Source organism: Arthroderma uncinatum (assembly GCF_011692745.1).
Source record: "Arthroderma uncinatum strain CBS 119779 chromosome Unknown scaffold1, whole genome shotgun sequence".
Taxonomy (NCBI): Eukaryota; Fungi; Ascomycota; class Eurotiomycetes; order Onygenales; family Arthrodermataceae; genus Arthroderma; species Arthroderma uncinatum.
Window position 1 is genome coordinate 4,707,846 of NW_022983863.1, and position 24,532 is coordinate 4,732,377.

The 24,532-nt window shown below is 45.1% G+C and overlaps 4 protein-coding genes across 4 annotated transcripts; 1 reads left to right on the plus strand and 3 right to left on the minus strand.

The window, feature by feature from the left end:
• Nucleotides 1-6,204: 6,204 nt before the first annotated feature.
• GIQ15_01424 (DNA repair and recombination protein rad22) lies at nt 6,205-8,404 on the plus strand (the record flags this gene model as incomplete). The annotated part of the gene is made up of 7 exons (XM_033548841.1): nt 6,205-6,212; nt 6,286-6,565; nt 6,631-6,717; nt 6,778-6,957; nt 7,018-7,216; nt 7,272-7,499; nt 7,632-8,404. 7 exons carry the CDS (start codon nt 6,205-6,207, stop codon nt 8,402-8,404), a joined length of 1,755 nt encoding a protein of 584 aa, XP_033409792.1.
• An 857-nt stretch (nt 8,405-9,261) lies between these two features.
• Nucleotides 9,262-12,351, minus strand: GIQ15_01425 (uncharacterized protein; the record flags this gene model as incomplete). Its single annotated transcript, XM_033548842.1, has 4 exons — nt 9,262-11,365; nt 11,429-11,680; nt 11,745-11,973; nt 12,045-12,351. 4 exons carry the CDS (start codon nt 12,349-12,351, stop codon nt 9,262-9,264), a joined length of 2,892 nt encoding a protein of 963 aa, XP_033409793.1.
• A 7,210-nt stretch (nt 12,352-19,561) lies between these two features.
• GIQ15_01426 (tyrosine-protein phosphatase SIW14) lies at nt 19,562-20,697 on the minus strand (the record flags this gene model as incomplete). Its single annotated transcript, XM_033548843.1, has 4 exons — nt 19,562-19,906; nt 19,983-20,178; nt 20,255-20,426; nt 20,610-20,697. The coding sequence occupies 4 exons, from the start codon at nt 20,695-20,697 to the stop codon at nt 19,562-19,564; spliced, it is 801 nt and encodes a 266-aa protein (XP_033409794.1).
• A 1,208-nt stretch (nt 20,698-21,905) lies between these two features.
• GIQ15_01427 (uncharacterized protein) lies at nt 21,906-23,306 on the minus strand (the record flags this gene model as incomplete). Its single annotated transcript, XM_033548844.1, has 6 exons — nt 21,906-21,959; nt 22,077-22,119; nt 22,177-22,361; nt 22,431-22,921; nt 22,977-23,154; nt 23,271-23,306. 6 exons carry the CDS (start codon nt 23,304-23,306, stop codon nt 21,906-21,908), a joined length of 987 nt encoding a protein of 328 aa, XP_033409795.1.
• Nucleotides 23,307-24,532: the final 1,226 nt, after the last annotated feature.

The following is a 24,532-nucleotide window of genomic DNA, read 5'->3' on the forward strand; positions in this document are numbered from 1 at the left end:
GTCCTTGTTCGAATATAGCCATTTTCTGCTCGTCGTCGTGGATTCCTAGTTCTTGACAGATTTGCTGTAGTTGCGCTGCGTACTGTGCTGTGTCCCTGGTTTGTCTGAGTCCCTATAGTTTGCGTTGTAGGGTCCTCTTTCTGTCGGTGTCTCCGAAGAATTGTCTGAGTACTTGTTTGAATCGTGCGTAGCTGTTGAGTACATCCGCGTATAGTATGGGTCATCCTCTGGTGTTAGTCCAGTCCTTGAGGTATGGTTTGAACCATGTTGCCGCTGCCTCTCGCATATAGGATCCTGCGAAGATAACTTTTTCCATATCAGTGACTCCTGGTTTAGTTGCCAGATAGATGTCGCATTCCCCTAGGAAGTGTTCCAGTTTGGCGCGGTCTCCTTTATAAGTATCGGGTTCGTGGATCTTGATAGTAGTTCTCTTATCTCCGGTTCTGACTCTGAGTACGTTGATGGCGTCTTTGTGACTTTTAACTTGTTCTAAAGTCTGTTTGATGATGTCTTTGCATTCGTCAAGTAATCTTTGTTGTTCTTCCACTTGTTTGTTGGTCTCATCCAGCTGCTCATCGTTGGGTTGCTCTTCGACTCTTTTTTCCAACTCGATGATTTTCTGTCGCATTTGCCCTAACAAGGCGTTGGTGTTGGTGGTTGGTCCACTTGCTGATGACATATTGGCTCGTCTTGCTTTGGTATATTCCTGTAGTTAGTATGCTCTCAGGGGTAGGGTGATACGTACCTAGTTTTGTCCTTCTTGATATATAATCGTAAGTCACTCGGGTCGGAGTGTCTATGACAGTATGGTGGCTCTAGTAAGTCGGAATTACTTTTGCCTCTTCGTAACCGTGAAGTCGGGGCTCTATCAAGTCGAAATTGATTATGCCTCTTTGTAACCGTGAAGTCGGGGCGATCAATGTCACAAGCTGACGGCGCTCCTTGATTACCTAAAGGTGATTAGAGGTTCACACCTGCCGTAAGACAGAAGGTACGAAGGTCTTAGGGAAAGCTTGGGTTGGAAGTGAGTCGTTGTAGGAGACGGCTCGGTACCGGGACAAGATAGAATACTATAGTGAGACTATCCCTCAGTTCCAAGTGTGGCTTCAGTCAGTGCCTGGGTCGGATGAAGGCTAAAGGTCCTTGTGAGTAGTGAAGACAAAGTTGACCTGCGTCAATGGGCAAAGGGGTATTTGGTGAATATAGTATAAGACAACTGGAATGGTGCTTTGTATTAAGCAGTATGGTAAAACTGTGGCTGGTTTGATCGCGAGTATAAGACTCTTGATCCTGAGGAAATGAGCGTCTTTATATACATGGTATATCCGGTCCCTTCCTCCTGATTCTCCTCAGGTCCCATCGTGGACCTGATGTCCCGGTCCCTTCGTGGACCTTTCATGTTCGGTCCCATAGGGACCTGTCCCTGGTCTTGGCATCTGGGACCTGTCCTTATGGTCACGTGATGTGTAGTTATTCCGTCCCGGAATCTTGTTGTCCAATGAGTGTATATCCTGGGGCTGCGCCGCAGGTGGTCTGTAACAATTTCCTATTATCTTGGTTTATTAATCATGAGTTCTATTATATAGTCCTTCAGCACTAGTTAAAGCCTGAATTTCCTTATTCAGTTTTTCCTAACTAAGTTCATCTATCGAGTCCTTGTCTAGGTACTCTGTTATCTGTGTTGCTCAGTCCTTTTAACTCTCTTGGAGCTATAGTTGTTTTTGTAAATGTCGTGTCATCTTCAACCAATATCTGGTTGCCACTTTTTCTTCAAACTATATAGTATATCCCCTATACTACACAGTGATTTGTTTGTTTACTCTCTAGTATAGGACTTCTAGTCGTTCATATGGCGTTATGTTTTCTTGGTCCATTATATTAACACTTTTGCCATCTATCCATCCTAAGTACTTATTAATATATACTAGGTATTCCTTGTTGGTATAGTACCTCCAGTGGATGTCCTTGCTGTCTCTGCACAATAGACATTTCATATAGTTTTCATAATGAAATCTTCGTCCTGATTTCTATGTTTCTTTAAAGATGTGGTATTTATAGTGGCAGTCCCATCTATATTCATCATAGTATGGGTGCCTGGGGTCTCTAACTTCTGTCTGTTTTTCCTTATTATGTCTGAAACATAGTCCTTTTTCTTTGCACACTGTCCAGTATTCATTAGGTATCTGGTTATTATATTTCTCTCTTTGTTCCTATAGTAGTTCATAACTATCTTTAAATATTATTTATAGTGCTTCGTTTTCCCAATTGTTTATTTCCTGCGTATCTTTGTATTCTGATTTGGTTTCTCCTTCTAAGTCTATTTGTTCTGGTGTCACAATTCCTTGGTTTGGGCCTATTACTGAATCATATATTTGTTATTCTATTATCGCGTTCTGTCATATCAACGCTGGTTATTTTCCTTATTTAATCCGTTTATCCTGTTTCTGCTATCCTTATTGTTGCTATATGTTAGGTACTCGTTTGTATATGTCGCCAAGTTTGTTTTCTGGTGGCTATAGATAGGTGACTTTCCTTATTGCCCTAAGGTATTATCTGATATTCTGTGAGTCTTAGTAGCCTCCTCTACCTTATTCCTTCTTGTGGCTACTAGTCTTAGACGTAGTAGTAGCGTTAAGGTGTTTCTTAGTATCCCTTTGTTTCTTCCTGTAGTCTTTTGCAATATGCCTGGGTTTCTTATAGTAGAAACATAGCTTCTTGTCCCTACATCTTTTGCTTTTCTTGGTATTATAAGGTCATTTTTTGGTAGCGTCTAATTCTATAGGTGTGGTGCCATAATCGTTGCGTTTATTTAACCCTTTATATTAGTTTGCTTTTCAGAAAGTGTTCTTTCCTTGTTATATGTTTTGTAGGTTATAGAGTTGATTGTCAATGCGTACTGCCATCTCAACTATTTATTTAAAACTATTATATGGTTCCATCTTGATAGTTTCGTATTAGGTTTCTGGTTTTAGTCCTTGTTTAAATATAGCTATTTTCTACTTGTCGTCGTGGATTCCTAGTTCTTGACAGATCTGCTATAGTTGCGCTGCGTACTGCGCTGCGTCCCTGGTTTATCTGAGTCCCTATAGTTTGCGTTATAGGGTCCTCTTTCTGTTGGTATCTCCAAAGAATTGTCTGAGTACTTGTTTGAATTATGTGTAGCTGTTGAGTACATCCGCGTATAGTATGGGTTATCCTCTAGTGTTAGTCTAGTCCTCAAGATATGGTTTGAACCATGTTGCTACTGCCTCTCACATATAGGATCCTATAAAGATAACTTTTTCTATATTAGTGACTCCTGGTTTAGTTACTAGATAGATATCGCATTTCTCTAGGAAGTGTTCCAGTTTTGTTACAGACCACCTGCGGCGCAGCCCCAGGATATACACTCATTGGACGGGAGGATCACGGGCCAGACCTTGAGGGCACCAGTCACGTGACCAATAGCGATAGGACCGATAGGACGGGCTTGGCAGCTTCCTATCGATACTATCACAACAACCGATAGGAGTGATAGGAACCCCTTGGCGGAGAACTATCGTACCTATCACTAGATATATACCATGTATATAAAGACGCTCATTACCTTAGAATCAAGAGTCTTATACTCGCGATCAAACCAGCTACAGTTTTACCATACTGCTCAATATAAAGCACCATTCCAGTTGTCTTATACTATATTCATTGAATACCCCTTTGCCCATTAATGCAGATCAACTTTGTCTTCACTGCTCATAAGGACCTTCAGCCTTCATCCGACCCAGGCACTGACTGAAGCCACACTTAGAACTAAGGGATAGTCTCGCTATAGTATTCTATCTCACCCTGGTACTAAGCCATCTCCTATAACGACTCACCTCCAACCCAAGCTTTCTCTAAGACCTTCGTACCTTCTGTCTTACGGCAGATGTGAACCTCTGATCACCTTTAGGTAATCAAGGAGCGCCGTCAGCTTGTGACAAGTTTGGCGCGGTCTCCTTTATAAGTATCAAGTTCATAGATCTTGATAGTAGTTCTCTTATCTCTGGTTCTGACTCTAAGTACATTAATAGTGTCTTTGTGACTTTTAACTTATTCTAAAGTCTGTTCAACAATATCTTTGCATTTATTAAGTAACCTTTATTATTCTTCTACTTATTTATTGGTCTTATCTAGCTACTTATCGTTGGGTTGCTCTTCAACTCTTTTTTCCAACTCGATGATTTTCTGTTGTATTTGTCCTAACAAGGCGTTGGTGTTGGTGGTTGGTCCACTTGCTAATAACATATTGGCTCGTCTTGCTTTAGTATATTCCTGTAGTTAGTATACTCTTAGGGGTAGGGTGATACGTACCTAGTTTTGTCCTTCTTAATATATAATTGTAAGTCACTCAGGTCAGAGTGTCTATGACAGTATGGTGGCTCTAGTAAGTCGGAATTACTTTTGCCTCTTTATAACTATGAAGTCGGGGCGATCAATGTCATAAGCTGATGGCGCTCCTTGATTACCTAAAGGTAATTAGAGGTTCACACCTGCCGTAAGACAGAAGGTATAAAGGTCTTAGGGAAAGCTTAGGTTAGAAGTAAGTCGTTATAGGAGATAGCTTAGTACTAGGGTGAGATAGAATACTATAGTAAGACTATCCCTCAATTCTAAGTGTGGCTTTAGTCAGTGCCTTAGTTAGATAAAGGCTGAAGGTCCTTGTGAGTAGTGAAGACAAAGTTAACCTATATTAATAGGTAAAGGGGTGTTTGGTGAATATAGTATAAAACAACTAGAATGGTGCTTTATATTAAGTAGTATAGTAAAACTATAGCTGGTTTAATCATGAGTATAAGACTCTTGATTCTAAGGTAATAAGTGTCTTTATATATAAGTCCTTATATATTCTATTCTCCTAAGTTACTTAGTCGCGCTATTAACTCCGTTAACCTAGCGACTTATACTGGCTCTCCCTACTCTCTTAGTCGCTCTAGTGAGTCGGGCGACTGGGCGAGTGGGATATGGTTGTTTCATTCCGTCTTGTCCGTCCAATGAGCGTATACTCTGGGGCTGCGCCGCAGGTGGTCTGTAACAAGAGATAGCAGCAAGTAGAGAGATAAATTCCCTATTTCTATTATAAATAGTAGTTATCCTCTTATTCTTTAACAAATGGATAGGGACTACGCGTTTTACTATATATCTAAGCCTAATTAGGAAGCCTTTTTTATTAAAGTTATAGATATTACTAGAAGTAATATTATATTTATTAACCACCTTCCCTAGCTAAAGAAGAGGGTATTAGTAATGAGATATCTAATAAATAATAAATATTTAAATACTTATAAGATTGTAGAAATGCTTAAAATAGGCAGAGTTATCTGCAATATGCCTATATTAATTAATCATTTAAAGATATCTTAATGTTATTTAGGCTTAATGCCTCTTATAAAATTAAGATACCTAATTGATACCAACTGGCTATTTGGTGAGCTCTAGAACAAGATTTGCGATAATTTGAGGTATAGGAGATAGGCCTCTATTTGATAAACGTTCGATATACTACAAAAGGACTTCCTCTTGAGTATCTATTAACTTTTTACAATAAGTTAAGGTGGCTTCCTTATTAGACACTGTTTTACCTGAATATCAACGCGCAAGAGTCCTCTAATCGATTTTCCACTTTCTGGCTATTTGTGTGTAATTAGGGACGTCCTGCAATCTCAAATCTTCAATCGCACAAGCAATTGCTTCTTTATTAGGCATGTTGTGGGTGGTTAAAGATAGGTGGTTGTCGAGATGAAGATTTTTGTTGGGGTGGTCATCGAGTGGTGGCGGTCATCGAGTGGTGAGATACGTTACCTGGTATAACCAGGCAAACTTGAATGATTAGACCGGAGAGAACGCATTGAGCCATTAACCAATATCGATAGCTGCTGTGAAATACCAGGTTGGACTCTATAGAGGCATCCCAAATTGTAACCGAAGTTGAAGCTATATCAATCCGTATTCATTACCTTTTGATAATTGATATCTCGACTCTTCGTTATTACTCTTTTCGTGTTGTGGATAAGGTTATATCACGTGATAGGGCGTCCATTATGTAATGAGCTTATCCAGACGCGTCCAGGCAAACATCCAACGCGTTGAGTGAAGTGAAGGCATTCTGATATAGATAGCCACTCTGAAGCTTTGAATTATCAAACTTCACTCTGATATATGTCCTTTTAGGCACCACTGATCACTATGCCCGCGTAAGAGTCATTTCACTGTCTTGTTCTAATGTACCCATAACCTGTTATAGCAGACGCGCTGACCTACCCATAGCATAGGCGACCAACACCAGCTTAGACCGGGGGACAATCCTGCGATATCTGCGAACCCATATTTACAAGGAACAAGGCGTATTGACGAGTATACACCCGAGGAGGTTGCCTCGCTGAAAGAGCAACTAAACAAGCAACTTGGCCCGGAGTTCCTATCATCCAGGCCTTCCGGTGCGGGAAAGGTACATTATGTCACAGCAGATAAATGTATCAACCTTGCAAATGAAGTTTTCGGGTTCAACGGGTGGTCCAGCTCGATACAGAATATAAGTCAAGATTTTGTGAGTCAGATATCAGCGATCCTCTCTATGGACTTGCAACTTATATGCATATCATCTTGATATAGGCCGATGAACATCCTCACACCGGCAGAGTTTCAGTGGGGCTATCCGTGATAGTGAGAGTGACGTTGAAAGATGGAACTTATCATGAGGTTTGTTTTGTCCCGATAAGTACACACTATATTTCGAGTTAATTCTGATATATTGGTCAGGATGTTGGATATGGCCACATTGAAAACTGTAAAGGAAAAGCTGCTGCGTTTGAAAAGGCCAAAAAGGAAGGAACTACAGACGCTTTAAAGCGTGCACTGAGGACATTCGGAAATGTACTAGGTAACTGCATATACGACAAGGAATACCTCTCTAAAGTGGTCAAAGTCAAAGCAACTCCAGTAAGTTATATCACATATATATCCCCGGAAAATATACTAACTGCAATCACCCGGGTTTAGGTGAAGTTTGATGTGGATAATCTTCACCGTCATGTAGATTTCGTCCCTCCCAAAATCCAGGCAGCAGCCCCTACAACCAGAATCGTCAAGTATGAGCCTCAGAATAATGGCCAATCTGACCTCCCACCGCGGGGTCCTAGTGTTCAAAATAACATTGCCGATGATTCTCTCGCTTTTGAATTTGAAGGCGAATTCGGGAGTAAGATTGCTTTTCCGTACCTTCATTGGCCTTCGCTCAAGCTGACTTTATGAAGGTGATGTGTTTGACGAGGCAGACTTTGCCGAACATACTTCATTACATCCAGATGAGGTGGTTTTGGAAGAAACCAGCAATGCGGCGCGACCACCTCGCCAACATGGTCCACCAATTCCCCAGCAGCCAGCAACGACTGGGAACTCGGCACACACGAACAGAATGGGCGCACAAGCAAATCTTAGAAACCCTCCAACTGCTGGCCCAACCCCTGGTGGCCTTCCTCCAGGTAATCAACCTGCTGACAGAGTGAACAGGCCCAACATAAACCCGTCAGATAGGAATAATATAGCCGGCCCAAAGACTCCCGTTCCAGGAAGATTCGCACAAGATAGAAGTAATGACTTTAAACAACCTGCAGGCAGACAGGCTGGCCAGCCAAACGGCCCGCTTTTCCCAAATCCCGCTGAACAACACCGACCTGATCCAGCATTAAATAATAATGGAAGCAGGTCCCCCAAAAAAGGCATATCTCCCCCTAATACACAAGTTGGTGAGGACAAACGGCCAGAGGAACCTGTGGTTGGCTTTTTCTCTGCTCGAGCCGCTGAAGCATTGATAAACGATCCATACGCCGCTGCCAAATCAGCTCCAGTATTCGACCCGCAGTTCGATAGCCCTTCAATACGCAAAACTGCTGGTATCGATCATAATAGCTCTTCGCCAATTGTTAGAAAGTCTCTCCAGGCATTACAACAACAGTCCGGGAAACCCCCCTTAGTAGGCGCTAATGCAAACGCCTTACCGCCAGCCAACTCCGGGGGCCCCAATCCTACTGCTGGAGCTACGGGTAGGCCTCCTATGACCTCCTCCTATCGGCCTCCAATGAGACGATCTATGAACACAGCGAACAATAACAATACAAACAACAACCCCAATTCGAATAATCAACCTAATATGCCACCACCGACGAAAGGCAACAACCCCAACGACAATGCTCCGCAACAAAATGAACACGGAAAGAGGCCACCATTAACAGATACTACAAATGTACCGGGGAGCGAGTGGGCGAAGAACCAATCTGAGACGATAAAAAGGACAAAAGTGGAAGAGACCGGTGCTTCCAAATCAAACCCACAAGGCCAACAACAGCAGAGACCGCCTTATACAGGCCCTCCAGGGAACGCGAAATGATTTGATTTTATTCTGTATCCCGCTTTCTTAGCCTTGGGTTTTGAGCGGACTATTACGATCCTGCAGCGCTTATTTGCTCTATTTCTTACGGAGTTCAGGCACCATTTCTTGGGGATGGCTTGGTATTCATTTTTACTTTTCATTTTCTCCGCCTCTTATTTATCTGACGGGATGGATCCTACACATTTGCATCAGGTTATGTATATACCCGTTGCCTGAATATGTTATGGAGTGCAGGAGTACGGGGTCGGCGGAAAGCGGCTTAAGTTCGCATTTTGAAAGTTGGGATTCCGTGGTATCTCTAGATTATTTATCTGGCAATTCATCGCCACTGGCTAGAGTAATAGATACAAGTAAAGCAAGTACTCAAGTGCGGAATTTTTTTTACCTTTTTGTCGAGATTTTCGTGGGCGCATATGCAGTGGAATATCTGAGGAAATAGAAATATCCTCCCGTCCACACAGGCAAACAACATTAAGGGTTCGTAAACAGGGTTATTTTTGGTACAGAGGGAGGGGAAGAGGTGCGAAGGATTCATTGGTTTCCATGGAACGGCAACCTGGAACTTTGGGCAGTCCCTCACACGATGACGAACGCAAAAAAGAAGATGAAGAATCATAAAAAGCTTCAGGTAAGTGAGAAAGAGGGTAGAAAGGGAATGAAGCAAGCTTGCTTCATGTACCAGAGCTTTTGAGAACCAAAGCGTGGGTGGAGGCTGAAGAATTAGCATGATGCTCTGATGGAACCAACGTTAGCGTTAAGAAGCTGCTCGAAATATAAAATCTCGAGACATTCTGTCCTTCTCATAAATAACTGTTAACAAGCACGAGTAGTGTGGCGGTTGATCAAGTGTCCGTTCAGTGCGCGTACTTGGAGCTTTCAACTCCATATTTCTTCTTTTCAGGAGCGGCAGTGGTTATTGGCACTCCAGTAACTGATACTCCATGCTTTGCCATTTCGGCAACGAAAAGGTTCTTCGGCTCTTGGGGTGCAACAGGTGCAGTGGAAGAGAAATTGGAATGTTGGCTGGTCGTATTACGCCCCTGATTCAATGGATCAAACCCAAAGGAATTTGGGTCTCGTGCCGATGCGAGTGGTTGAAAGGTGGGTGCCGCGGGTGAAAGCGAAGAGGATGAGTTTCTGCTGTGGATCTCATTTTTCTGACCAGGCTGAATGGGCTGGAAAGCAGCAAACTTTGTAGCTGGGCTTATGTTTTCGTTTGTATCCCTAATAGGAGTAGTTGGCATTTTATTTCGCTCAGCGGCCAACTTGCCTGAATACTGTAATGTGGCAGCAGACTCTGGGATATAAGGCTTATCCCTCATTTTGAACCGCGATTTTGGAGCTGTAGGAGCTGTATCGGTAGTATTGATAATTGGGGTGGTTCCAGATTTGTGGGCTGGAGCAAATGCAGGAACAGGCGCAGGTGTATGGAACGAAGTAGGGACGGGAGCAAACGTAGTACCAGGAGCTGGAGGGTAGGTAAAAGTTAAAGGCTGGCTCAATGGAGGGGATGGATTGAATGCAGACGTCAGGTTAAATGTGGACGCTTGGGTATAGCTTTGCATCCATGTAGAATCAAATATAGGGCCTGGAGCGCATGAAGTAGGGGTTGCCGGAAACGGGTTTGCCGCCATAAATGGGGTAGGTACGTATTTGTTCTCCTTTGGTTCATATTTCTTGGTTGGTTTGGATTTAATATTGTATGGCCATATTGGCTCTACCGATCTCCCAGGTAGAAGATGGTCGCCGATGATAAGGGGAGGCTCGCTGGGGTTTGTGGGAAGGGTATTCGAGATACTGGTTGCTGGTGTCTCTGGAACAGGGTCCCAGTTGGAGTTGTTCCCATTCTTCACCTTTGGATCTTGAGCCTTCACCTCTTTTATCTCCAGTGACTTAAGATCGTCTTCGAAATTTTGACTAAGAGCGGCTGTTTTATCATCTGGCTGAACCTTGGTTTGTGCATCCGTATATCCAGCTATTTTGATAGCTGGGCCACCGGTAGCAACCTTACTAACGTTAGTACTGGCATTGGAAGGTGCTGGCTGTTGTAAGTTTTCAGGGTTAGCTACTGTGGGCGCTGTAGATACGGGCTGAGAGGGGGTTGGATATAGCTGAGTGTGTTGTGGAACGTCTGGCATGGTATGTTGGCCAGTTGCCTTTGTATTCCCATCTGCTGGCTCCTTTTCAACTGCCGGGATCTGCTTGACTGATAACTCTTTTTCAAGGTGGTCTTTTCGCTCCTGAAGGTATATTACCACGTCTGGGTCTAGCACTGACTGATTGGAAAGGAGCTTGGTTATCCTTAGTAGCTCTTGTTCGACAGCACTTAACTCTTCTTCTGGTTTCATTTCGTTAAGTTCAAATCGGGTTTGTTGGGCTGCTGTGCGTCTGGGTCCTTCTGGCTCATTACTTGTGTCAAGGAGGCTGGCTCCAGTATCCTCTTGCCTGGCTTGGACTTTATCTTTCTTCTCAGGGAACGCAGCGACCGGCTCCTCGGAGGAAATGTACAGGAGAAGATCGTCATCATCGTGATCTTCTGAATGCATCATTCGCTGAGGCTGGGGAAGGTAGGAACCAAACCCATGGTCTGTCTTTAGTGCCACAGCGTCAGCTCCCTGGCTATCACAATTCTCGGAAGGATTTGTAAATACATCTATTCTTAGGGTCGTAACCGGCTTAGGCGCTGCCGCCGGTTTTGATGGTGCTGGTGCAATTGGCTTTGCAATTGGCATAGCTGGCTGCGTAGGAACTTCCTTGACCACTGGGGCTGGTTTGACAGGAAGAATTGAACGGACCTGGGGGGCAGATGGTGCAGCTGACATATTTCCACTCATGACAGGAGCCTCCTTAGGAAAAACTGGTGGCTGTGCTGGCTTGACGGCAGTAGGAGTCTGTGCTCCAGGAATAGCAGCCATGAAATCATCTCCATCAGCTAGCAATGACTCGAAATTGACATTCCTAGGAATAGTATTAGTAAAACAGATCTCAAGCTCCAACGAATTGGATATGGTGAAAGCTTACGGGGGAGCAGCAAAGACAGGGCGCCTCGCCTTTGTAACTGGGGGCAGATTTTTTGACGCATTGTATCTCTTTCTCTCTGATCTTCCATGAGAATCAGAGGGGTTATTGCAATCTTTAGATGGGTCCGATAACTTCTTTGGAAGGGGCGCAATGGAAGCCTTAGTTGCTGGACGGAAGTTTGGAGGAGTCAATCGACGCGGATCATGTTTCGTGATACCACCTCTACCCATTGGCCCTGTCGGGGGAGTAGAGCTATGGCGGAGTGAAGATAGGTTAACCAGGCTGGCTAAGAAATTTGGACGGACTATATACTCACATCACCGTTGACCGATCTGCCACTCTGCGTGCGTGGCCTCCTATGGCACCTCCTCCCCGACCACTACTCAGACCGCCGCGGGTAGGCATTCTGCCTCTGTTCGCGTTGCCTGCGGCCCCGAGCGCACCTTCTTTCACCCGGGCTTCTAAACCCATTCGATGAGTTTGTCCATCTAACAACGGGTCTAAGTTTTCGGCATCATGGTTCTCCTCGAGGGTTTCATGAAAAGCTAACAGTGGCCGTTAATGTTGAAATACTGTTAAGAGATAATTGGTGCAAGATGTATCAAAATCCACTTACTAGCCCAGCTATTCAACTTCTCCCTATTAGCCTCAGCAATCATGTAAGCCGCTGTACCCTCTTTGTTTGAGTCTCGAGTGGCCTCGATTTGCTGGATATCTATTCGATGGAGCTTGTTCGGACGATCAACAGTGGATATATGTTCACGCCGTGCAGTGCCTAAGTCGGCCTTTATTTTGAGGAAGTCCCATATCAGCCATATACTACCCAATCCCCAGATGGAGGTCACAATGAAATAACCTACCATTTGGAGTGCCTTCATGCGGCTGGCGCGCTCATCTTCGAAGGGATCTGGGTTTTCCGCCATCCTTGGGTATTCCGCGCGTCAGACGCGTTTTGACTCGTTTCTAAAGGGTATTCTTGTCGATTCTCCCCGAAGAATCTCACGCCTCGGATGAGATGCAATATCTGGATGGTTCTAATTTGACTAGATAGGCAAGGCTATTATCACCGCATTTTCTAAGTCAGTATAAAGGTTTCAGTAGACACCACCACTTGTCCTATCTATCATGCCACAGTAGAAGCAAGAATATCAAAGCATGGGTGAGATAAAGACACATTCTAGCATTGCTTTCATAAGAAAAACATGAGATAGATGGTCTCAAGAGAGGGACACAGCTGATGCCACAAATGTCTTGAGGTCTCATGGGGACCAGAGGAAACAGCACAGAAAGGGGACAAAACTTACACCTAGGTCAAGTTCTCCAACTCTTGACAGGATAGAGAAAGAAAGATGTCTGTCAGTAGAGAGAGTGAAAAGAGGATTGAACTGAAAGGTCCAGAAGAAGGCCAGAGGATGTTTTGGAGATGGGGTGAAGCTGGTGTATTGGTCTAAGAAGCTGGTCGCCGCGGACAACGTTTAGACAGATACCTAGAGACAAAACAGAGCTATGTAGATGCAATAGGTAATGAAAGATGAAGCCTTAGGCAATCTTCACATCCTCACTGGCTTTATTCGGGCGTCGATGAAGCAAATTTCTTTAGTATAAGGTATAATGTTGCCATGGAAGGACGTCGTTGGATTGAACATTCACTGATAGAAAGAGAAGGACGGCAATATAAAGCAGATAGATGAAGAAGGGCACAGCATCAGTATATGTAGGGTATCTCTGATAATTCTGCAGTAAATTTTAAAAAGATCTTTGGAGGTTGGGGTATAAATTGCTAGGAGGGACGGAAAGGTTAGAGAATATTGGTGGTTGAGATGGAAGAAATAATAGACTGCAGGCTATTACAGGTGCAACTTCTCTCTCTTCGAACTATCAATCTACACCAGATGCCAACCCCAGCCTGAGAAGACAACAGCAGCAGTAATATCATAGGACCAAAAGCTTTCTCCAGATGCCTAGGTATGGATATAGCAGAAAGTGAGGTAGTAGTCATCGTAAGGAATTAGTGGGAGCAATGGTCACTTGTCCTTTGACGTTCAACAGTATAATTTCCTTGCCGAAACATGGAAACAATGAAGCAGTTAATGGTATACGGGTAGCTGCAAGGCGGTAAGGTAAAAGCAAAGCAAGGAAAAGAGGAATTAAGCACATGAGACACTGATTGCAGATATTGGATCTCCAATCATAATTTGATAAACCGAAAAAAAACTTGAGTTGCAGCTTCCTTGAGGGCGGGCGAGGGTTAGCAATAGATTGAACTCGCTGTTCCCAGGCTCGAACTCGGAATAAAATGAAAATATGCATCTATGTATCTAGTAATAACAAGGTAGAATGTTGAAAAAGTACAAATATCGCTATTAAACGGTTATTAGTTCAGCAAGTCACCGCACCCCCCTCATCTGTATGGTCGAAGATGTTAGCTAGTGCTAATCGAAGGAGGAGTGCCATAAGAAAATCCCTTAAGAGAATGGAGAACTTACGCTTAATCATTTTCGCTGCAGCCTGAAGAACGCTAATGCACATAACCACGGTACCAAACGCAATGCAAAGGAAAGAAGGGAGTTTTGACACCCAACCCTGCTTGCTGAGCTTTATGTAGCATAGCGGTGGGAGAATATATGCGAGGGCGCAAGCACTTGTTGCACCGATAAGTTCCAATACGTAGCCCAAGTCACAGGTGATCAGGGCCATGACCACAGACGTGACGACGAGGGAGGTGGTGAATATGAGATGGCGGTTAAGGTTAAAAGGCTCGTCAGGGAAATAGAATGTAGTCATGACAGACCTGCAGACGAATGCCTCGAGGGGTAACGTGGCCAGCATGTTTAGCCCAAAAAACCTATTTTTATTTCAGTCAAGGTAATGTTCAAGTTTTATGTAGATAAAATAACGATTGAGGTTTACGGGCAACTTACAGTCTCGCAATATTCACTATCACGTTGTCTGGGGGGAAATTATTAAGAATATTACCCTTTGTTTTCGATCCAAATGTTAAGAACCCAGCAACTGCCATGATGAGGCACATAACCATAGAGATAGCTGTCGAGTAGTGGGTAACACGAGCGAAGCGGTCCATGGTCGGTTTTCTCAAGGAGCCGTATATCAACAAGCTATTGTGATCTAAAATGAGTTTAGCAACAGGCCCAACAAATCGTCACTTTGGGAACATACGGCAGACGAATGCTATAATAACGTTAGCAACAGATCAACCAACTAATATGTAAATTTTGAAGCGTTTTAAGCTTACCAAAAGAAATGACTCCAATAGCCTGGATTACACCGCTGTTCAGGAACAAGGATCCTTTAATTTCACCTCTTGCCTCAGGCGCTACCTGGACACCCTCGATGATAATAGTGACTAGGATGACCACCATGCTAACTAATGCGAATGTCGAAGCTTTTGCCAACTACACAGACACAGACGTCAGATATGAACGATTAAGCATAGATGTATAGCGGTCAGGCCTACCTTTGCAATGTCCCGGTATAACGAAAGTGGGTATGATATCCCAAGAACGAAAATAATGATTACAGCGCGCCTGTTCGTCAATAGCCATAGAACCGGCATGTCCCTGATTGATGGAGCTATTCCCATCACGACGTGGGGTATAGTGTCACCGACAATGATGCAAAATGCAATCATGCCCCCAAACGCAAACGCCCACTGCGCCACGGATATTGCAATCAATCCCGTTCTACCATAGCAGAATTCCACTGTGGATTGGAAGGAGTCTGCACCGCTGAGTTTGGAGTTGACGACAATTAGGCGGATGGTCCAGTCGACGGTACATGTCAGGACGACGAGTAGAATAATACCCGTGGTCAGGCCAGCCTGGCGGAAAGCGTACGGTTGTCCAATGATCCCAGCACCAATTATACTGTTTGCCATGTTCATGAACGCGCTGCCTAAGCCACTCTTTGGTCGGGCGCTTTCGAGGTGGTCTTCGGGTGTAAAATCGGAGGTCGCAACGGTAACGCTGGGTGCTTCTATGTTCGTGAGGAGCGGGACGATCTGACGGTTGCCATCTCTAGGCACCTGGGCTGCCTCCTCATCTAGATAGTCTTGATTCGCAATCCAATCCGCATCACTGCGGCCGCCAGGGAGGCCTGCTTCCTCGTCCCCATCGTCTTGGATATCAAACCGGACGCGATTCGACGTACGAGCCGTTCGAGGCTGGCCGGTAGGAGAGGGAGAAAGGGACGAAGGTAACTTGGTCGATGCTGATTGCGACGACGGCGTGTCCGACAGGGACGATGGCTCCTCGACAACTAAGTAGTCGTCGTCCTCGTGGGACCCGTGGGAAAGAAGGGAACGGCCTTCCTCCTCGCTGTATTTTGATGCTTCAGCTGTGCGAACATCTCGTTTGTCTCCTCTGTTCATAGCTACATGTGGGAATCATTCTCCTTGGGCATAAAACAGTGATCTTAAAACATCCAGTTCTCCAGATAAAAGGGACCAAACCCCTGTTCGCTCCCGCAGATATACACCTGCTGACTAAGGAGCGCCTGCACAGCCATAAAAAATAAAAAGGAGAGCACACGTAGCCTCGTTTTCTTCAAGAGTCTTTGTATGCGGGCGCAGAGTCGATGATCCATCCTTTGTGCCGGTGAGGTCATTGATGAATTGTCGATCTGAGAGATGTTGGAAGTGCAATCGAGATCTAGGGCGCAGTTAGGATCTCAGCGCAGCGGCCAAGAACCCTGTTGATTCTCTTCTATATTAGCAGGCATGTTGGATGTATGGTCTCATCTAATCTTCTGCAGGCTATTTTATTAGAAATCTTGAGAGAGGGTGGTTGTTATGGCATTGATACGTACTCGTATATTTTGGCCCCTATTACCACAAGGGAAGAATGATACTACCAATGCATACTCTCAGGATAGAAGACTTAATCTGCTATTGAAGTTGAGCAGAAGATGCTACCTTGAATACTATGGATGCAATAAAGGATTATTTAGCCACTCTCCAACTGTCAAGTATGTGGTTGTGGAAGTTCTTATACCCAAGGCGGAGAGCAGACGTTGAATTGCCGTATTGGGAAGAAGACGTCTTATATCCTCCGTCCTACTCATGACATAAATTAACAGCTTACGCTCCACGATTTCCAAATAATATTCTTGCCAGTGTTGCTATGTGACATCATCTTAATCCATTATGCGATACTAATTCCTCTCTGGAGCTGAATATCGAAGTATGCCTCGCCATAACATCCACCTAGGAACAAGCACTCACATACAGCACGCTCATAATCTACAAATCGAAATATCTAGCTTTGTGCAAATTTCTGAGCCTGACCGTCCTGGCCTGCTGTTAGGGGAGCAAGTATCAGCCGAGTCTCTCCTGAAGCGGAATATCTGGGTCTCTTGGAGTTCAAATTCTACTCTCCTGCTCAATGTTTCCCTTAGAATGCACGCTTCTTGGGCGAGCCAACTCGCCGTATCAGACATTTTACAGCAATTTGCAGAGATATTTACTAAGTCGCCGGTATGTTAACCTTTTTAACCATTTGTCTATCCAGCTGATAACTTACTCATCATGCCGTATATAGCTTTGGTCTGGTCTTAACATCCTACTTGTCACAAAGGACCAAGGCCTTACGGCAAAGCAAAATGAATCGAACCTTCTAAGCATCACTTTGAAAGCTAGCCTAAACCCAGACCAGCCTACGGGCCCTGGACTCAGTCGATTTCCCAAGTCCGTTTGTACCTTACTTAGCGACAACTCGTTCATACGTCCACCGCCGGAGATACCTACGGCCCATATCCATGAAGTTGACATACTATTCAGCTTTTCAGACGCTCCTAGCCCTTCAATACCAAAGGCCTTTCCATATCAATACCATGAGACTCAAAATATAGTTCCTATTGACAGTATCCATCCAAGGCCGGTGGTGATGGCCTCTCCGTCATATATCCCTAAACATCAATCACCGGGCGTAACACTTCCGGAAATGCTCAACTCTGACGAAGGATGGGAGTCGTTGGATAATTCATCTCCATTTTCAAGCCAGGAATCTATGGCTAGTTGCAGTTCCATCGGTTCATTGAGTTTCGGGCCACCTACCCACAAGAATGGACGCTCCAGCTGTCGTGTACCTGATTCAATCCAGCCCTTTGTTTTACTTTTAAATACCGGATTCCATACCCTTTTAGGGGCTCCGTCGTCTCCGTTTGGGTCGACCACCAGTAGACACCCAAATAAGCACCAAGTCGGCCTTGCAGAATTGTCCCCGAGTATCTTCAGCTCAGGGTATAGCGCTGTAAGCAATGGTTCTGCTCGAGAAATGCAGAAAGACAAATCAGTTAACGTACATTGATCTAGGCCATACATCAACGTTCCTGTTTCATGCCACTAGTCGTCAAGGGCATAAGCTCGATGCTAAAGGGCTCCAACTCTACGATACTTGAATCAGCCCTTTCGAGAATTAATGAGGCATATAGGCATAACGATAACCCAACTCCAACTTCCGCGGACATTAAAGATATTCTAAAATATCTCCTATGGATAAAAATGCAGCGTGCTCTCTCTAATTCTGACGAAATGCGAAGAGTACGACATTTAGTCGCAGCTACCACCTCCGAGGCCTCCTCGACACAACAGCGGAAACCCAGTGGCTCGCTGGATAAGTCGCCCATAAATGACTCAGTTACTGCCTTTGTCGAAACCAACGGTTACCCTGACCCCGATTGGTACATGTTTGACGAAGAAGAGGAAGACATACTGTTGTCAGATGAGGTATATTGTGACCAGCAAGAAGAGTGGTGCAGTCAGTCTACTCTTCAAGCATCTGCATCAACTTCGGATGGTTGTAGGCTACAGAAAACATCGATATATGCCGACCTAATACCAAATTCGGACGAGATATTACCATCCTCTCCTTGCTTGCTAACGGAAATGGATATGGAACCGGCACCAACTCGGAGCTTAGGAGATGATCTAGATATCGAACTTGAACCGGATATTGAGATGGATATTGAGATATTACAGTCTTCTTCCCCACTGATTTTACCATCTCCGGTAACTTTACCTGTAAGAAGCAATGAGCATTATGACATTGATATTGATAGAGGGTTCTCCTTATTTAATATCTCTAGCGATATGGAGATGATGATATAGCTATCAATATTATAAAACATATCTATTTGATATCATTCTGGCTCCCACACGTCACACTCCTTGCGCCTGCCTATGTTTCTATATCAAGCATCAGAAAATTATGAGTATCATTGTAATTTGCTGCTAGGCCTGTGTGCATGAACAAATAAATAACGAGTCCCCATCAATGAATGATTCTAACAAGGTGCCTCCCATAGAACCCATTTTCCTTTAATCTCACCCCCTAATTGCTTTTGTAACTTCATCCTGACATGCAAGAGGAGGAGGAAATAATCAACAGAAGAAAAACGTGACCATCATAATATGAGTACAAATCATAAAAGTAGTAGAAAAAAGCAAAAAAAAGAGAGGCATAAGTAGAAAAAGAAAAAGGAAAAGAATGCATGTGCACGAAGCAGGATTCCGATTAGTCGTCAAATGAGGGGTGGCAGGCCAAAAGGGAAAAAGGAATATAACGACGGCAATAAAACAGCTAGCAACGAAGAAAAAACACATCTCTCTCATCATTCTTCAAACTTCACATCACACAACTTTTATTGGGTTCTGTCATCTTTTTTGTGATTGGAAGGGTATCTGCCAGTAGTGGCCTTGGGCTATGCTCTTGGTAGATACCCTTCCAACACGTCTGCTTGTCTTGCGTGAGAAGAGATCTCGGCTGTGTGAAGGAAGGAAGTTCGAGGTGAAAAAGGAAAGCCACGAAGAGGACATGAGAAGCTAACAAACGCCCATCCATAAAGCAGAAACACAATAATACTCCTTTTCCGGTTTATTTCTGGTCTCCACCCGCCGATATTCTATTTCTTTTGAGTCCCTACTCAATATTTTCCGACTCCGATGCTCCGAATTGAACTCCGTCCATTTGAGATTGACTGTGACACGTGTTAAAGGGTACCCAGAAAGGCGAAGTATCGGTTTGGAGGTGGAGCCCGCGAGGGAGGGTAGGCAATAATAAGCCGGAGGAGACGACTTACAAATGAAAGAAACACAAAAATCATGCACGACCATATCGGTTAGATGCTGTTGGTGTGTCGAAGTTCCCTCATGTTGCTATGGAATGCAGCTGGAGGTGCGCTGGTTCCGAGCTCGGGTTTCTTGCCCTTATTACCGTTGACCTGGTAATTTTCTTCTTTTCCGCCGTCAAGGGTGTGTTTGATTGGTGGGAAGCTCGGATACCATTGCTCAGCACCAGCCCTTTTGACGAGATCGGCTACCAAGGTCTCATCAAATTTCTGGATGTAATTGCGGTCCAAAACTCGAGCCTTGGGCGAGGCAAAATAGAGATACTCCGACAAAGCTGATAAGCAAGACCATCCTTGCGCTTTGCGGAAACAAGCCATGATGCATCCAGTTCGATGCTATAATTTTTTAATCAAAGAGATCCTCCGTTAGGTCACAGTGGCCAGCTATCGGAAAGAGGAATGGAAAACTTACCTTTCCCTTATTGCAATGAACCAACACAGGATGGTTTCTGGGGTCAAGGAGGATTTTCAACACCTCAACAACAGTGCTAACAGGGGTATAGATCTCAGGGTCTTTGTTTGCGAGAATTGGGATGATGTGAGAGGTGATTCCGTTATTCTTGACGAATGCTTTATACTCAGGCGACCACTCTTCATTGACAAGAGTCCTATGGTATAGGATCAGCAAATGTCAAATGAACAAACTGTCTTCACGCTTAGGAGGCCAAACAAGGGGATACTTACACAATTGTCTTTAAGCCAAGCTGAGCGATGCTGCTGATATGGACTGGCAGCGGGAAACTACTTCTGTAGATTCCTTGAACGACCTCTGCGCAGTTATCTGGGAAACCAGCGCCATGAGGAGTCGGTGGACGGCTGGGTCCGCTTTCAAAACCACAGCCATAAACTTCTTGCTCTGGAAACAACCAAGAGAGACCGTTAGAGACTATCAGGGGGCAGGACTCCGCAGTCAAGCAACAGTGCTCCGGTCTCGAAGGGCGGGTTGAACTCATGGAGTACATGGACATTCCCCAGTATCCCCATCACCCAAAAACGATCAAGAAAATTGAGTGATAGAGGGAAGGAGAGGAGCAAATACCTGGTTTTGCCTTGTCACCAAGCTTAGACGCCATCGATAACGCAGGCTCTTTGGCCCCAATCGTCTTTACCGCTGGTATATCTCCCATGCTGAAGCAATACAGCGCGTTGTTTGGTTCCTTGTTGCCTTCTAGCTTGAGATGACGGTCGATAAACACGACAGAGATGCTGAGAGACGCGGGGGAATGCTTATGCCTGGGACCTTGCAGAGGGAGAAGACGTGTGAGGTGGGAGGTGAGAGCAAGGAGTGGGTTTTTTTCAGGGGGACGGAGTGCAGAAGTCCTGGTCACGGGACCTCAGATGGGAAGGGAGGTTTTTTTACGTGCTCGGAAAGCTCGAGGGGAGAAGTCCTTGAGAGTAGCAGTTGTTCGTGGACCTCTCCCTTGACTTTGGCGAGGATGGGACAAGGGAACAGAACGACAGCCACCCAAAAAAAGACTACGAAGGTCTGGAATGAAGCTAGCTACCCAAGAGAAGAGAGCACAGAGTGTAGAAGAAGCAACGGACAACGGACAATAAAGAGAAGCACCCAAAGAATCAAGTGAGAGACTCTGTACTGGGGGGTATATGGGCTTCACAGTGATATCGGCTCCACAGAGATATATGGGGGGAGTTGGGATGTGGAGAGTTCAGGTGTCCTGCTGAAGATTTTTGCTCTTTTTCTTATGTATGAATCGAATCGAAACGAGGACAGCAGCAATCAGGGAGGCAAAAGGAGCAGCCCTGACAGCTGTTTGTTCTCAGTCCCTTCTTCCTATCCACCGATGGGACAGTCTGAAGCACTGGTCTCACGTGAAAGATCCATGATGGGTGGCAGTTTGGGGAGAGAGAGAAGAGCGCAGAGGCAAAGAAGTCTGGGGGGAGAGAGGCGAAGAACGAGAATAAGAAGCAAGAGAACCAGCGGTCCCAGGTAGCACGACAAACCCGGCGAGTTTAGCGGTCTATCCGCCGTTGCCGCTGTTGTCGGTTCTTGATGCTCTCTGACCTTGTTCTGTTCTTCTGTCATGGACTTCCAAAAAAAGACCTTTCCTGGGTCCGGGTCAAGGCATGTCATCGAAGTTGCTTATGTCACCGGAAAGGGATGTTCCGCCCCGATAGGCTGGCTGCACGTGTTCCTGCCAAGCATTTACACTGCAGCCTTGTTCTTCCCTAACGCTTGATGGGCAGACAGATATCATACTTAGCTATACGAGACTCGTTAGAGAAGAAGAGATTTCGTCTATAGACAGGTTATATCCTCTCCACCTCTTTACGTGTACGCTGTCGTTCTTCATGGATCGGGTGCAGATCGCTCGGTCTAGGGAACGGGCATGCCGATCTGCAGGGCAAGGCGAGATCCTGCAGCATGGGTCTGTAGAACAGGTCTCAGATCCCATCTTCTAGAAGAATATCAGGGAACTAGGTAAAATGCACCCTCTATTTCGCTGTTTCTAAAGATCTAACGCCGTATGTAGCTTCTAAATCATACTTCTTCTCCCAATCCAAACATGCGAACTGAATTATTCCAGGCACTGTACAACACCGTTAGCAAAGTATAAATATTAATTGCAGGGATATAGCCCACTTACGCTTCACAGACTTCGTCCACGGTTATCTCCTTCACGGCGGCGATAACTTCGGCGACACGAGTAATGGCCACGGGTTCGTTTCTTCCCTTCACCATGCACCCTTTCTGCCATTTCTCTTTCTTGAACGACTTGGGAAGCGTAGACTTGACGTGCTTGTAACTTGCATGAGACGGGCGAATTTCGCACTAAACAGAGCGCCCCGTAGGTTAAAATAAACGTGTAAAAAAGAGGCAATAATAAGGGCGGTTCCATACCCAGGGCCCATCAGTCTCAATCTGTATTCTATCCAACGGCATCGCCTTGACGACCTCGAGGTTCTCTTCCGTCTTCAGGCTGCACCCGTTAACACCTAGATCCAAACCGAGCGCTACAAGTCGTTCCATTTCTTCCATAGTTCCAGTGAAACTATGCACCAGCCCTCCCTTGGGTAGATGCGGCAGTCGAGCTGCAAGTAGCCGTTCAAAGTCCTCACTGGCTGCTCGAGAGTGTAAGAAAAGTGGCAACTGTACTTCGACAGCGACATCGAGTTGAGCCTCAAAGTATTTCAGCTGCTGATCCTTGGGTGATAGGAATAGCCTGTCATAGTCTAGGCCTATTTCGCCAAAGGCAACGGCATGGCCAGATTCTTTAGCTGTCAGTGCGAGGGCTTTGATCTCAGATAGGTATTTATCAGCTCCCCCGGCATAGGAGTCGAAGAGTTTGGCGGAACATGGGTGTACGCCGACAGTAGCGTAACATAATCCAGCTAATCTGGTCGTTAGCAGCTGGGTATTTGTTATATTCAGAAGTCTTAGGCATACTATGTTCGCGAGCTAGGTCCACGGCATGCTGAGATTCATGTAAATCTGACCCGGTGATCATGAACTTTCGGCAGCCAACTTCAACAGCTCGGTCGATGATGTCTTGTAAATCGTCGTCGTGGACCTTTTTGCCATGATATTTGCCCCTGAAGACAGGGTCTCCGAGGTTGATCCCAATCTAATCCTCAACACAAACGGAAATTTAATCCAATCAGCCACTTGATGCCTTTAACAAGGAGATATCCAATCACAAGAATGCTAATATCACTTTCGGAATAACATGCATAGACGTACATCAATGTATTTTTGTTGTTTCATGGATTCTCCCATATTGGTGGTTCCTGAGAAGTTGCGACACGATTTCGTATGAATGGATGATCTAGAGATGAATGATCGGCTTATAACCAGGTCTCTTCTCTCATGATGTGTACTCGAGATATATCGGGCTGTTCATGCACGATATCATTAGAATTTTAAGCATTACTTGAGAGCAAAGACTTTCTGGACATACTTCCACCAGGAATGAAGCGATTCGCAAACTGTGTAGTTTGTCTAAAAGCGGTTCTCTCAACGCAGTATCTAAACATAAAGACTGCCTTCTTAATAGTTATGACTCCCCAGTGTAAACGTATTGGGGGTCATGTCCCTTGATGCTTCATCCGATCAAACTTCATCGTATCACGTGACCTAAATAAAAAAACAGAGTGTGCTACTCCGTCATGCCCCACCTTATCTCAACGACCAACTTGACCTTGTTTAGTTACCAGAGCACTTCTACTCCGTGTCAACGATGCATTACAGGTTTAAGAATATTATATGTTACCGCGGGTTCAATCTACGTGGGACCGGCGGAGGATTCTGTGTCTAGCAGCCCGACATGATGCACTCGACGTGGTCAAAAAGCATCAGCGTGGCCAGCCAATCGGTTTTGATCTTACGTTTCATAGTCGGCTAGGTAGTTCACTTCCCAATATCATACCGCAACATGGATTATGGGATTGTCTAACGTTGACAAATACATCAAAGGGTGAGATCTACCCGGCATTCAAGCAGCAAGATAGCGATTCAATACCTACATGCGCAACTCCAACGAAGGGCTTCCATCTGGTACCTGGAAGAGTTATGGTAACCACGTGATTATCTACGGCGCTGGAAACCTTCGAACTCTCCAGGTTTGCATACGGAGTACGACTCCCAGCATCCACAGGGCCGGCGGGGAGAGTCCTGCAAGATCAAGGCTCACAGCAGCGGAAGCCCCACCGCAGTACATAATAACTCACTGGCTATGGCAAAGAGAGCAGCCAACCATGCCGGCCAAGCTTTACTTGCTTCACCATGGCCCTCCCCTAAGTGGCCAGATTAATTAACTGTTAGCTCACGGCTTCTCCCCGACAAAGCACCGGCGTCACTTCCAGACCGACTACTCCAGACCGACTTCACAACATCACTACGCGGGGTCAGCTCATTGATGTCTGGAACTGTTTCTTTGAAGCATATAAGTGACCGAGACGCGCCGCCAATCGTGAGGTGAAATTACGCTAATCCCTATCTGCATT